A 14,098-nucleotide genomic window follows, 5' to 3' on the forward strand; every position below is an offset into this window, starting at 1 on the left:
GCAACATTGCACTGAAAAAGTAGCCATTCACTTTTTGATCATGTCTCTAATTAAAGGGAACCTGTCACCCCCAAAATCAAAGGTGAGCCAAGCCCACCAGCATCAGGGGCTTATCTACAGCATTCTGTAATGCTGTAGATAAGCCCCCAAAGTATCCTAAAAGATGAGAAAAAGAGGTTAGATTATGCTCACCCAGGGGCGGTCCCGGTACGATGGGTGTCGCGGTCCGGTCCAGGGCCTCCCATCTTCTTACGATGACATCCTTATCTTGTCTTCACGCTGCGGCTCCGGCGCAGGCGTACTTTGTCTGCCCTGTTGAGGGCAGAGCAAAGTACTGCAGTGTGCAGGCGCCAGGAAAGGTCAGAGAGGCCCTGAGCCTGCGCACTGCAGTACTTTGCTCTGCACTCAACAGGGCAGACAAGTACGCCTGCGCTGGAGCGTGAAGACAAGAAGAGGACGTCATCTGATGAAGATAGGAGGCGCCAGACTGGACAGCGACACCCATCGGACCGGACCGGCACCGCCCCTGGGTGAGTATAATCTAACCTCTTCTTCTCATCTCTTAGGATACATTGGGGGGCTTATCTACAGCATTACAGAATGCTGTAGATAAGCCCCTGATGCTGGTGGGCTTAGCTCACCTTTGATTTTGGGGGTGACGGGTTCCCTTTAAAGAGATTCTTCTAAAATGTTTTTTTTTCCCCAAGATCAATCTTAAAGAACGCCTCCCAGCTTCCTGCTTGCCAAGTGCGGTGTGCTCCCGAATACACTGAACTAAGGGGTCTCCGATGCTGCAAGCAGAGACAGCTTTTCTCTGCAGCATCCGAGAAATGAGGGGGCAGCTGCAGCTGATCCTGGACTTCCTCTTTATGTTCAGTGTGTAGAAGGAAGACAGTGACGCCAGCACCAATTGGACACTGGTGTCACGTGTCACAACACCGCATCACAGCGCCGGGAGAGCGAGTGCCACCATTGCGGGAACGATGCAGGCACGGGAGGTGAGTATAGGCTTTATTATTTTATCGGGGCCCAAAATTTAGTTTAAGAAGGAGTTGTCCTAGTAGTGGAAAACCACCATAATTCAGTTTGTTTTACTTACACAAATTAAAGTATTGAGACCAAGTGATCACAGCAGAGAACTTACTTTGTCCTAGTAGTTGCGCTATGGTCTTTCTGTTGTCCTCCGATCCTTCAATCTCCTTTGCTGCCAGTTGCTTATTTGCAGTTTCCATTCGTTCTTAAAAAAGGAAAGAGTAAAAAAAAAAAATCATATATTTATATGCTACTACTAAAGAACCAAAGCAGATAGGAAAATCATGAACTCACCCCTGACAGGGCATATACACATGAATAAGTAGACAATGTGCCATACACGGGTAAGACTTTATTGGGGCATCCAGCACCACGCACCTTTATGAATAGTGGCTCGTCTCGTAAATGATTTGTAGAGAATGGACCTTTCACATCCATTATCTGCAGCTTATTATGCTGCATGCTTTGGACGGCCATTGTGCTTTATAAGACTCGATGAATAGGATGTGCAGATTAAAAGGAAATGACTCCTTATTTTTGCAGGAGTCACAGTATAATGACGACTGTCAGGGCCTTTAATACAAGAAACACCCAAACAATTTGAAGAGAGAGAATGCCTAAACTAAATAGTCATGTGAACAAATCCTCCTAATAACCTCACTTCCGAAAAGCAAATCATTCAGATATCAGCATTCCCACGGCACAAGTATGGGTACAGATGACTGCAAGAAAAGGAAGTTTCAGATCTGGTCTTCAAAGATAAAACAATCGGAATTCTTTACTTCATAAGATTAAAATCCAATATGATGATAAAAAAACAACATGTAAGGTTAAAATAACTATGATACTACACATTTTGAGCCATTTGATATGGCTTGAAATGCATAGGATCAAAAGGCTATTTTTGCCTACATGGGTACACATGATCTCTAGATCATCCTGCGTGAGAGGTAAAACAGTAGTACAAGCTTTCTATAAATCATATATCAGACTTATTATGGAATACGGTGTTTGCTTGGTTATATATATGTGATTGTGTCAATTTATATAATGAACGATAAACAAAGCACAAAATGGGTCAATTTTAGACCGAGTCATTTTTTATTTTTTAGGTTATAAGGGCTCTCTGTAACTACCATGGTGGGTGGCAAGATATTAAATGGGAATTGCTAAATTTTGTTCGGTATCCTCCGAAAATAATTCTAGATGCCTTAAATTGGAATTCTTGATAGAAACTAGATATAGGCACTGTGGCTTAAAGAAAACCTGACACATACATGCAGCCTGATCTGTAGACAGCAGGGCATAGAGAAGGAGAAGCTGAGCAGGATGATACAGAAGTGTGTTGGTTAGGATTCAGTATTACTTGACTTTTATTCATTGTAATCCCTGGTGTTTGTTTGGATGAGTCCAGTGGGTGGTCCTAAGATTGATAGCTATATCTGCAAGCACGTATACAGGGAAGATAGGTAATGACTAAATAGGACCACCCACTGGACTCATGAATGCAAACAGTGATATAAAAAAAGAAAATCCTAATTTTACTGAAACTTTTGCAACAAACTAGATATCATTCTGATCAGCGCTGCCCATTTTACAACATCCTTTCTGAAAATCAGATACCATTTTCAACATGACAGGTTCCCTTTAAAGAAAACATTCACAGGGTGTAAACCATCTTGATTCTGCCTGGCAGAGAGGCAAAAGAGGTCAAAACCGAGCCGACTGGTCAGCTGTAATAAGACCCGACCTGCGAATGGCAGAGTGGTTCAAGAGCAGAATACAGGGGCGGTGGGCAGTGTGGGGGACTAGAGGTCAACCACTCGGGGTCTTCACCGCAACGTACGGCATACTCAGCTGTGCATACAGTGCAACGATAAAGACATCCCTGGAAACCAGCAGCAGCAGACGTGTTGGCAGGAAAAACATTGCATCAAATACACACTTTAACATTTTTAATTGCATTTTTTCCCAATCATGTAAATCCTTTGATGGTTGTAAATCCATAAAGAAATAAATCGGCAATTATTCACTTTGCTGGTATTGAAAAGTGCAGCTCTTTTTACCCTTGAATAACATGCGGGGAAAAATGTGTCAAAAACCCAGCATGTGAACAAGCCTTAAAAAAAGAAGTATAATGCTGAGAATTATTATTTTTATGTTTGGATGTAGCAGAAAACACACCAAAACAGCGTGAATAAAGAATTAATCATTAGAATTAAGTCCAATCCTAATAAGAGATTTACCGAAGGTAATTTACAGCAATAGAAAATAATAGAAAATCTGCTGGAAAACTTAGGTCTAAATTCCAAAAAGCAAACAATTATGTTGGTGCCTTAACATAGGCATTATTGTGTTGTGCATAAGGAAAAGTCATCTCTGACAGAGCAGTAATACATTTTCTCACTGTTATAATGTACCTCTGAGGTCCCTGTTAAAGTCATGAATCCTTCGGATCTCGCCCTCTAGTTTTGTTCTCATAGCTTTCTCCAAAGTCTCTCTCTTGGATGAAGATTTTACAAGATTTTCATACGCTTCAGAGACTCGCTGGATTTCCATCTCCATCTACAATGTGCCAAGACAACGTCATGAGGAGCATGGCCAACTATACACTCCCTTCGTAATGACACACTGCACCTGTTTCCTCCCTTCCCAAAAGAGACCTCAAACTCAGAACGATAGAAAAGCATATGCTCGACAAAATGCAGTGCAATTTTTTTTCTTTTACAGGAAAAAAAAAAAGTTAATAAAAGATGGTAAAACAACCAGGGCTGTGGAGTCAGAGTCGGAGTCTTAGACCATTTTGGTGGAGTCGGTGTCATGGAAATTGAGGAGTTGAAGTTGGAGTTTTGGCTTACCAACTCCACAGCCCTGGCAGAGCTGTGGAATCAGAGCCCATTTTGGTGGAGTTGGAGTCGGTGTCATGGAAATTGAGGAGTCGGAGGTTTGGCTTACCGACTCCACAGCCCTGAAAACAACAGACCTTATATTGTGATGTTATCACAACAACAAAACTAAAAATACAATGCCATGTAATTACTTTTTGAAATCTTGCCACTTTGTCGTAGCATCCTTCTAGCTCCTGGCGCAGAGACCTGTTCTCTTCAGACAGAACAGCAACCATCTGCTGTGCCCGGGAAACAATGGCAAACGGGTCACCCTGCAGCTGGGAATAAGGAGAGGATATCGGAGGAGGTCTTGCAGGGTCCATTTGTGAAAGCTGCTGATGCTGCTGACCAAGGTATGTCTGAGACATGCGGTAAATATCTCCATGGTGAAATTGACTGGATATTTGATGAGGCCGTGGTGTCCCAGAGAAGAATTCCCCATGGCTCGGGGAGGGAAGTTGTTGTTGAGATGGTGACATGCCGGATGGTAGAGGGGAGTGTATGAGGCTCATAGATCCCAGGGATGTAAGAGAAGAGGTGGGACTGTGGTAGTGTGGGGACCTCTGCTGAAGATGTTGCTGCACATCCTGATTTTGCCTGAGGAATGAGAAAAAATTCAAAATGATAATATATATATTATGTATACACATACATTATATATACACACACACACACACACACACACATACATACATACACACACACAGTACAGACCAAGAGTTTGGACACACCTTCTCATTTAAAGATTTTTCTGTATTTTCATGACTATGAAAATTGTACATTCACACTGAAGGCATCAAAACTATGAATTAACACATGTGGAATTATATACTTAACAAAAAAGTGTGAAACATCTGAAAATATGTCTTATATTCTAGGTTCTTCAAAGTAGCCACCTTTTGCTTTGATGACTGCTTTGCACACTCTTGGCATTCTCTTGATGAGCTTCAAGAGGTAGTCACCTGGAATGGTCTTCCAACAATCTTGAAGGAGTTCCCAGAGATGCTTAGAACTTGTTGGCCCATTCGCCTTCACTCTGCGGTCCTGCTCACCCCAAACCATCTCGATTGGGTTCAGGTCTGGTGACTGTGGAGGCCAGGTCATCTGGCGTAGCACCCCATCACTCTGCCTCTTGGTCAAATAGCCCTTACACAGCCTGGAGGTGTGTTTGGGGTCATTGTCCTGTTGAAAAATAAATGACGGTCCAACTAAACGCAGATCGGATGGAATAGCATGCCGCTGCAAGATGCTGTGGTAGCCATGCTGGTTCAGTATGCCTTCAATTTTGAATACATCCCCAACAGTGTCACCAGCAAAGCACCCCCACACCATCACACCTCCTCCTCCATGCTTCACGGTGGGAACAAGGCATGTAGAGTCCATCCATTCACCTTTTCTGCTTCGCACAAAGACACGGTGGTTGGAACCAAAGATCTCAAATTTGGACTCATCAGACCAAAGCACAGATTTCCACTGGTCTAATGTCCATTCCTTGTGTTCTTTAGCCCAAACAAGTCTCTCTGCTTGCTACCTGTCCTTAGCAGTGGTTTCCTAGCAGCTATTTTACCATGAAGGCTTGCTGCACAAAGTCTCCTCTTAAAGGGAACCTGTCACCACGTTTTTGGAAGATGGGATAAAAATGGCGTTAAATAGGGGCAGAGGTGGGCGTTACATTAGTGTGTTTGTTATGCGTTTATTACCCACCTAAGTTGCCGAAATACCTTTGCAAAGTCTCCGTTTTCGCCTGTCAATCAGGCTGGTCTGGTCAAAAGGGCGTCTTGTCTTCCCCCAGATTTTGCGTAGTTTTCCGTTGGTGGCGTAGTGGTGTGCGCATGCCCAAGGTCCCGAATCCTCTGCCAGGGGATTTAAAAGAGCGCGCTGTTCGTTATTTCATTGGTGATCGGTGGGCGCGGCCATCTTCCTTTGGCCGCGCGTGCGCAGAAGCGGCGCTCTGCTGGCTGCGGCTTCAGGAAAATGGCCGCGGGATGCCGCGCGTGCGCAGATTGATATCGCGGCAGCCATTTTCCTGAAGCCGCGGCCAGCAGAGCGCCGCTTCTGCGCACGCGCGGCCAAAGGAAGATGGGCGCGCCCACCGATCACCAATGAAATAACGAACAGCGCGCTCTTTTAAATCCCCTGGCAGAGGATTCGGGACCTTGGGCATGCGCACACCACTACACCACCAACGGAAAACTACGCAAAATCTGGGGGAAGACAACACGCCCTTTTGACCAGACCAGCCTGATTGACAGGCGAAAACGGAGACTTTGCAAAGGTATTTCGGCAACTTAGGTGGGTAATAAACGCATAACAAACACACTAATGTAACGCCCACCTCTGCCCCTATTTAACGCTATTTTTATCCCATCTTCCAAAAACGTGGTGACAGATTCCCTTTAACAGTTGTTGTAGAGATGTGTCTGCTGCTAGAACTCTGTGGGGCATTGACCTGGTCTCTAATCTGAGCTGCTGTTAACCTGCGATTTCTGAGGCTGGTGACTCGGATAAACTTATCCTCAGAAGCAGAGGTGACTCTTGGTCTTCCTTTCCTGGGGCGGTCCTCATGTGAGCCAGTTTCTTTGTAGCGCTTGATGGTTTTTGCAACTGCACTTGTGGACACTTTCAAAGTTTTCCCAATTTTTCGGACTGACTGACCTTCATTTCTTAAAGTAATGATGGCCACTCGTTTTTCTTTACTTAGAATTTGTATTATGGCAAGAAAAAAGCAGCTAACAGTCTATTCAGTAAGACTATAAGCTGTGTATCCACCAGACTTCTGCACAACACAACTGATGGTCCCAATCCCATTTATAAGGCAAGAAATCCCACTTATTAAACCTGACAGGGCACACCTGTGAAGTGAAAACCATTTCCGGTGACTACCTCTTGAAGCTCATCAAGAGAATGCCAAGAGTGTGCAAAGCAGTCATCAAAGCAAAAGGTGGCTACTTTGAAGAACCTAGAATATAAGACATATTTTCAGTTGTTTCACACTTTTTTGTTAAGTATATAATTCCACATGTTAATTCATAGTTTTGATGCCTTCAGTGTGAATGTACAATTCTCAGTCATGAAAATACAGAAAAATCTTTAAATGAGAAAGTGTGTCCAAACTTTTGGTCTGCACTAATATATATATATATATATATATATATATATATATATATATATATACACACACACACACACACATACATACATACATACACACACATACATACATACACACACTGAGGAACAAAAACTGACATGACATATAGGTCGAGAATTATAACTAAAATTACTGAGCATGGCATATGTAGTGGCAATCAATATTTTCTCCAATTCACAGCTATGCAGAATTTATATGTGTGTTAAAAGGCATTGTCAAAACAACTCCTTTTTCAGATTAAACTCAAATTGCTGATCAAAGCCTATTCATACCTTATACCTGAAGTATTATATATCATCCATTCAAAAATGATGTTTATGCATCTAAATGTATCCCAGTAGACAAAGTGCACTCAATATTTCAATGCACAACTCTTTAGGGCAAACCGTAAATCACATAAAAGTGTAAGCTTTTCTATGGCCTTCATGCCTCTTTTTGTCAACCAAGTCCAATTGGGAGCAAAAGGCAAAGATGATATAGCAGAAGAAAGAAGAAAAACTAAAACCAATAAAATAAAAAAATGCATAAAATAACATTGCAAATATAATAGACAAACAGATCAAGGCACAGTCTAATTTCACTTCGCTGGCATAGCCAATATAGTGTTCATAGAAAGCCAACAATCAAAAAACAAAAAAAGCAACAACATAGGAATAGACTCAAAAACAATGCTATAAAAGCCCAAACCAACTACTACAATAGAAAAAAGTAACTGACAAGCAGGAATGACGTTTAAGTATACAGAGATCTTACAGCTTTCTCCAGTTTATTTGGTGGTCTCGCCCTTCTTCATCCTCTAGAAGAACCAACTCATTTGTCAGCATCAAATCCCTTGGTCTATTCCATCTTCTATGCAGAGGAGTCGGCCAGAGAGCGATGAGGCAAGGATTCTGACAGGAGGCACACCAGCTTTTTAATAAAAACCTTTATGGAGACGCTTGTGTTCTTCGCAGGACTAGTAAATTATAAACTCTTGAAGGCAGGAAGCCTGTGATGTTCTGGGTGACGGCAGCTGTTAGGACCAGTCAGTAACATCGCTTCTGCCCACATCCAGAAGGTGGATCTATACATGTGTCACTAATAGGAATGTAGGTCACATCCCTCATAACTCTCTATTCAGAGGTGTAATTTATCAGCCATCAAGAATGCACAGGACTGGTTTCCCTACCTCATTTCACTACCTCCTTCTTCCACACGATCCCAGACACATACTTATTAAGAGATTAAGCTCTTGTACAAACTATATTATAGGCTACGGCAATACGGTGTCACGTCCGACTAGCATCTCTGCAATGAACCTGGACACAACGTAAGGGGGAACTTAAATGCAAACATTTTTCCATACACCAACCATGTACCATCCACATGGATGCCAGGACCCGAGGTTCCCAGCAGAACATTGCCTCCATTGGCTGCTCTTTTATACCGGGCATTCTGGTGCCACCTCTTTCACTGGTAGGGAACATGCATACGGCCATCCACAATGTCAAAGAAAACGTGATTGATCAGATCAGGCCACCTTCCCCCATCCGTCCATGATCCAGATCGGATGTTCATATGCCCAATATTGATATTGGCAGAGGACTGAGATCAGAAAAGGCACCCCCGACCTGTCTGCAGCAGATGCTACACTGTCATCCAATGTACTGTGTAATCCGACAGCTTTCTAACATTATCTTTTCAGCATTTTGTACTAAACTAGCTCTTCGGTGGGACCAGACCAGAGGATAAGTCATCGCTACCCTCACACATTCAGTAGCATTGGGATCCCACGACCCTGACGTTAGATCAATGGCTCTCCTTCTGTGGACGAGCCCACTAGATGCACTTTCCTTTCCGAACCATTGACTTTAAAGGGAACCTGTCACCCCCCCCCCCCCAGGCGTTTGTAACTAAAAAAGAGCACATTGTGCTGCATTAATGCTGCATTCTGACAAAGTAAATAGATACAGAGAAGACAGGCTAACGGAGCGCCAGGCTGGCGGTCAGGGGAGATGTTGATTGAGAAAGGTCTGATGCAGCTCCTGACGGGTGCATCAGGAGAGGAATAAACAGTGAGTTGCAGGATACTCCGGTCACATGGGCCGCCTCCTCTTCCTTCATTAGCGTCCCGGGCGCCTGCGCTGTTTTTTTTTGGGGTTTTTTTGTTTTCGGGCATGCGCAGTTGCGCTGCCCTTTGAACTTACAGCACAGGCGCCGGGGACGATAATGATGGAAAAGGAGGCGGCGCCCAGAGGTCATGAGTGATGGCTGTGAGGCGTCTGGATTAGGGGGGAAAGACCTGCCCCCATGGCGATTTCGAGGTATGAGGGACAAATTTCAAAAACGATTATTGCAGCAGTGCCAGGAACAAGAACTAAAAGAGCCTTTAAGAACGGTTTGGTGCCTAATACTGTATATCCCATTCCTTTAACAGTGCTTTTGTAATAAGGTAATCAAGGTTATTCACTTGAGGTTATTGCCGATAGTGTATATTCTTCTAAAATTATTTTGTTGACATCACGTCCATATACAGTAAATGTCTGCAAATCGAGATTCTGGTTTAGCTTTTATACCGAGTCATGTGGAAAGGCTCGTTAAAGGGTGAATATTGAGTTTTAGGATTGCTCCTTCCAATACGCAATTTTCATATTTATTTTCCCAAGAGGAGGACTGCATTGTTTACAAGGCTCCTTACATTGTCATGTCACAAGGAGAGACGTTACCCCTGAAATTCATATAAAGAATCACTGAAGATTCACATTTGGAGTCAATTAAATAGGAGCATCACCTATATTCTGTAGCAAAGACCGTATGTTACATGCAGATTTTTAGGTTGATTCACAGATATCGATAAGCTGCGGATGTAAAGATCGATTTTCATTAAGAAAAATTCCACAGCATATGGGTAGATTTCGAAGATCTCATCCACTTACCCACTACTATAATGTGCCATTGACTTCACCTGCGCAAACCCACAGGTAAAATCCACACAATTCCACCCCTTATTGTTCTACAATTTCCTCTGCAAAACCAAGCATTAAAATGCAAACTATGCTTACATCTTAAAAAGGACCTGTCATCTCTTCTGACAAGTCTGTTCTAATAAATTCTTGCATTACCCATGAATTAACAACTCTGAAGCATCTTCTCTTAGAATTCTGTGTTGTGCTCCTTTTTTGTTATTCCTTCTTAAAATTTATGGAAAAAAAAACTGACAACTAAGTGTTATCATTCCTCTTGTCAAGAGTGTGTTCCTATCAGTGTTAACTAGACTCGCCGAATCTGAATTTGCCATATTCGTGCCATATTGGTACCCTATTAGTACAGAATTTATGTTTGATGGTCGGTTACAAACATATTCGGTAATTTCTACTCCCATTGACTCTTCGGCTGTGTTCAACGAATAATGCAAAAACAATATTCGCTGCCGATCGTATTCCCCAAATCCGAACAAATTCGCTCAACTCTAATGTTGGCACCGATTGGACAGTGTTGCTGTGCGGACCCTGCACCCCAACTGGTAACATCTATTTCGAGAAGTTTTAACAGTGGAACAGCACAATACAAAATGTTTAACTCCCTGGGGAACAATTTTGAACATAATTTTTATTGAGTTCGAATTTTCTGCTGATTTAGACTAAAATTGGCATGCGGATTTCAAAACTGTGGTTATTTTTTTTTTATCCATCACACCAGTTTTTTCCTCTACAGCTTATCTTGATGGGCCAAAGATTCCGCAGCTCATCAGAGATGAACATTTCATCAGGAGGATGTCAGAACTCCAAAAGAATGCCTGGTTATCATTCAAAGACCTTGTCAAGGACTTTCTTGGAAAAACATGAGCAAATAATTCCACCAAAATTGCCCAGAAACTCTGGGAGAGCTATAAAGTACTTAGTTGCAACATCGGCATCGAGGAGCTTTTTCTTCATAACATCTTGCCAACTTCCTTAAAACTTTGATGCAGTGATGAGCAAGGTGAATGATTCCACCAAGATCTGAAGGTTATAGAGGGACGGTATCAGGGTAGATGGGATGTACATATGATGGATGACTTTTGTTGGAAGCATCACCCGAGATTGTCCACAGATTGAACTCGCCAAGGAAAAGCTATACGTGTACATTTTTACCTTAAAAGAAGTTGTCCACTACTTTTTACATTGATGCCCACAACTGGTAACACATTTTTGTACATTTCTAGAAGGTATAACGGAGGAACGGCACTACCCAAAATGTTCAAATATTCTTATGTACTGTATTTTCTACAACCTCACCATAATATCTATCTACAAAATCGTCTAAGGGTCACTTCCGTCTGTCTGTCTGTCACTGAAATCCCGCGTCGCAGATTGGACGCGGCCGGCCGCGACCAATCAGCGACGGCACAGTCCGGCCGCGAATTCGCCCTTCCCTACTCCCCTCCAGTCAGTGCCCCCTCCCTACTCCCCTCTAGTCACAGTCAGCGGCCACATAGCATTTTAGCAGTCCGTTAAATGGACTGCGTTACACCGCGGCATAACGCGGTGTAACGCAGCCAGTTAACGCTGCTATTAACTTTGTGTGACCAACTTTTTACTACTGATGCTGCCTATGCAGCATCAATAGTAAAAAGATCTAATGTTAAAAATAATAAAAGGAAATAAAAAATCATTATATTCTCACCTTCCGGCACCTTTCCCGCTCCTCGCGATGCTCCGGTCCCAAGAATGCATTGCGGCAATGACCGGAGATGACATACATGACTACGTGGGCCGTGCTATATACTACGTGGGCCGTGCTATATACTACGTGGGCCGTGCTATATACAACGTGGGCCGTGCTATATACTATGTGGGCCGTGTCATATACTGTGTGGGCCGTGCTACATACTGCGTGGGCCGTGCAATATACTACGTGGCTGTGCTATATACTACATGGCTGTGCTATATACTACGTGGGCTATGTTATATACTACGTGGGCTGTGTTATTAACTACGTGGGCTGTGCTATATACTACTATACATATTCTAGAATACCCGATGCGTTAGAATCGGGCCACCATCTAGTGTATATATACTGTACATACAAAAAGAGACAAAAACGTTATTCTATCCTGCGGAGCGGCCATGTTACATAAGGTGTCAATATCATGTGTTTGAAAATCACTCAAATGTGATCACATCATAAATTATCCAAGAAGGCAACCTGTCATTGTTTTATGTATAAATGTCATTTCCACAATGTTCTCTATCTAGGAATTCTAACAAGCCCGCTATATCCCCAACACCGCACCTTTAAAAATGAAAAAAAAAAAGTTTTGAAGTTGTCCAGCACTGCATTCTAACGTGAGCCAACAGAGGTCTGATGGGCGTCTCTGGACCACGCTTGGTGCCTCTCACTGTCTTGTAACGCTGCTCCTCCACCTATGATTGATATACACAAATGGCAGAGAGCCTATGCATCCTTGGCCACCCCAATTGTGCACCAGCAGGTCTAATTTGCATGATACAGATTGATTAAAATGGAGTTTTGCTAATGACAGCCTCCATTTAACTATGGAGACTCCACCGTCACAATACTATTTTTTTCCAACTTTTCCAACTAACTACTGCGCTACCCGTTGCACCCGTTTGGTATAATTGGTAACTCATACACCTGACTATATTCCTAACCAATCCCTGACTGTGTGCACGAGTACCAAGAAACATAGGTCTCGGGTCTCTGGTTACCTGTGTGACTACTACTTTACTATTTGCGTTTTCTTATATTTGGTAATATTCTGTTTCAATATTATTGTGCATTTTTTAGACTAGTGGGTGGCGTGTGTGTATTATTTTTTCTATTACTCTTTTTAATGAGTATCTGCTCTGTGCCATTCTCATCACTATTGTGTATTTTTTCATCTCTTGATCATCCACTACCACTACTTGCTCTGTATATTTATGCCTTAATCTGTCGTGATTCCAGGGTGTCTTTCTTAACGATTTATTTAACTTTTACACTATTTATGAATTTAATAAAAGTATTTGATTTTTTAATGTTGCCTAGCATCTATGTTTAATATGGTTGGTGCCTATCATGGCGATGCGTTGTTGGCGACGTGCCTTGGTATTTGGATTATGGTTATAGGTGTTATATACATAAAATGAGTTACATCAAGCTAAGTAACAGGAAAAAGAAGCCTACCTGGATGAGCCATACTCTGGAGGAGGCTGGTAGCGGACCATCGGCCCATCTGAACGGTTCTGTAGGCTGCCTCTAGGATCCCCATAGTGATACCCCATGTCCTTAGCTTTTCCTAAAGTTGGTAGAGTGGAAATAGTTTTGAAGGGGTAATCAGGAGGAGGCCCCCTTTGTTCCATCTTTTGTCCACCACCCAGTGATAAATTCTTGTATACTTCATTTGATCCAGAGGTTTTATAGAAATCTCCCGGTTGTGGGGAAAGAGGAGCACTGGTTACAGGGGCATGGGCTTTTACACCGCTCGTAGCCAGTGAAAGCTGCATGAGTCGTTCACTAAGGGACCGTACATGGCCCTGCTTTAGGTCCTTTAGGCCATCATCCTGATGAACTTTCCCCGTGTTAACTCTTTGAACTGTGGGGCGCCCCTCAGTCCTCATTTTTTGATTGGTCACACCAGTGACATAGAAAGCAGCTCCAACACTAGCATGAGGTTGTCCACGGAAGTACTGAGACTGAACCTTAGCCTCTTCGTAAGTCGGAAGCTCTTCACTGTTCTGACCTCTCAATGGTATCTGTTTCTCCATCATATTCTCCACTTGGATCTCCTGCCCTTGTGGCTCCTGGCGGGCAGCATGTGGAATTAACTGGGGGTCTTGATGATTCAGTCCTTCGCTCTGCCCGCCACCATAGGGGGGCACGTTCCCTGTAGCTTGATGATGCAAGGCCAGCAAGTTACGGTTGTCATTAGGATTCCCGTAACGTAGCTGCTCCTGCAGCAGTCTTTGCAACACTGTGGTGGCTGCTTGCTCTTCTGAAGTCCTCATCTCCAACAGCGTCACCTCAACCCGGAATCCAAGGGACCTGCAACATCAGCAATTGTGCA

The 14,098-nt window shown here is 43.1% G+C and overlaps 1 protein-coding gene across 1 annotated transcript in view; it reads right to left on the reverse strand.

Moving 5' to 3' along the window:
• Positions 1 to 14,098, reverse strand: part of AMOT (angiomotin) — a 69,065-nt gene that overhangs the window by 26,668 nt on the left and 28,299 nt on the right. Inside the window, exons 3-6 of the mRNA XM_077285168.1 lie at positions 13,219 to 14,076; positions 4,073 to 4,517; positions 3,453 to 3,597; positions 1,145 to 1,237 (exon numbers count right to left, since the gene is read on the reverse strand). Of these exons, the coding sequence (XP_077141283.1) occupies positions 1,145 to 1,237; positions 3,453 to 3,597; positions 4,073 to 4,517; positions 13,219 to 14,039 (1,504 nt within the window). The 5' untranslated portion in view covers positions 14,040 to 14,076. The remainder of the gene's footprint in view (positions 1 to 1,144; positions 1,238 to 3,452; positions 3,598 to 4,072; positions 4,518 to 13,218; positions 14,077 to 14,098) is intronic.

This window comes from Ranitomeya variabilis, chromosome 2, assembly GCF_051348905.1.
Source record: "Ranitomeya variabilis isolate aRanVar5 chromosome 2, aRanVar5.hap1, whole genome shotgun sequence".
In the NCBI taxonomy this organism is placed as follows: domain Eukaryota; kingdom Metazoa; phylum Chordata; class Amphibia; order Anura; family Dendrobatidae; genus Ranitomeya; species Ranitomeya variabilis.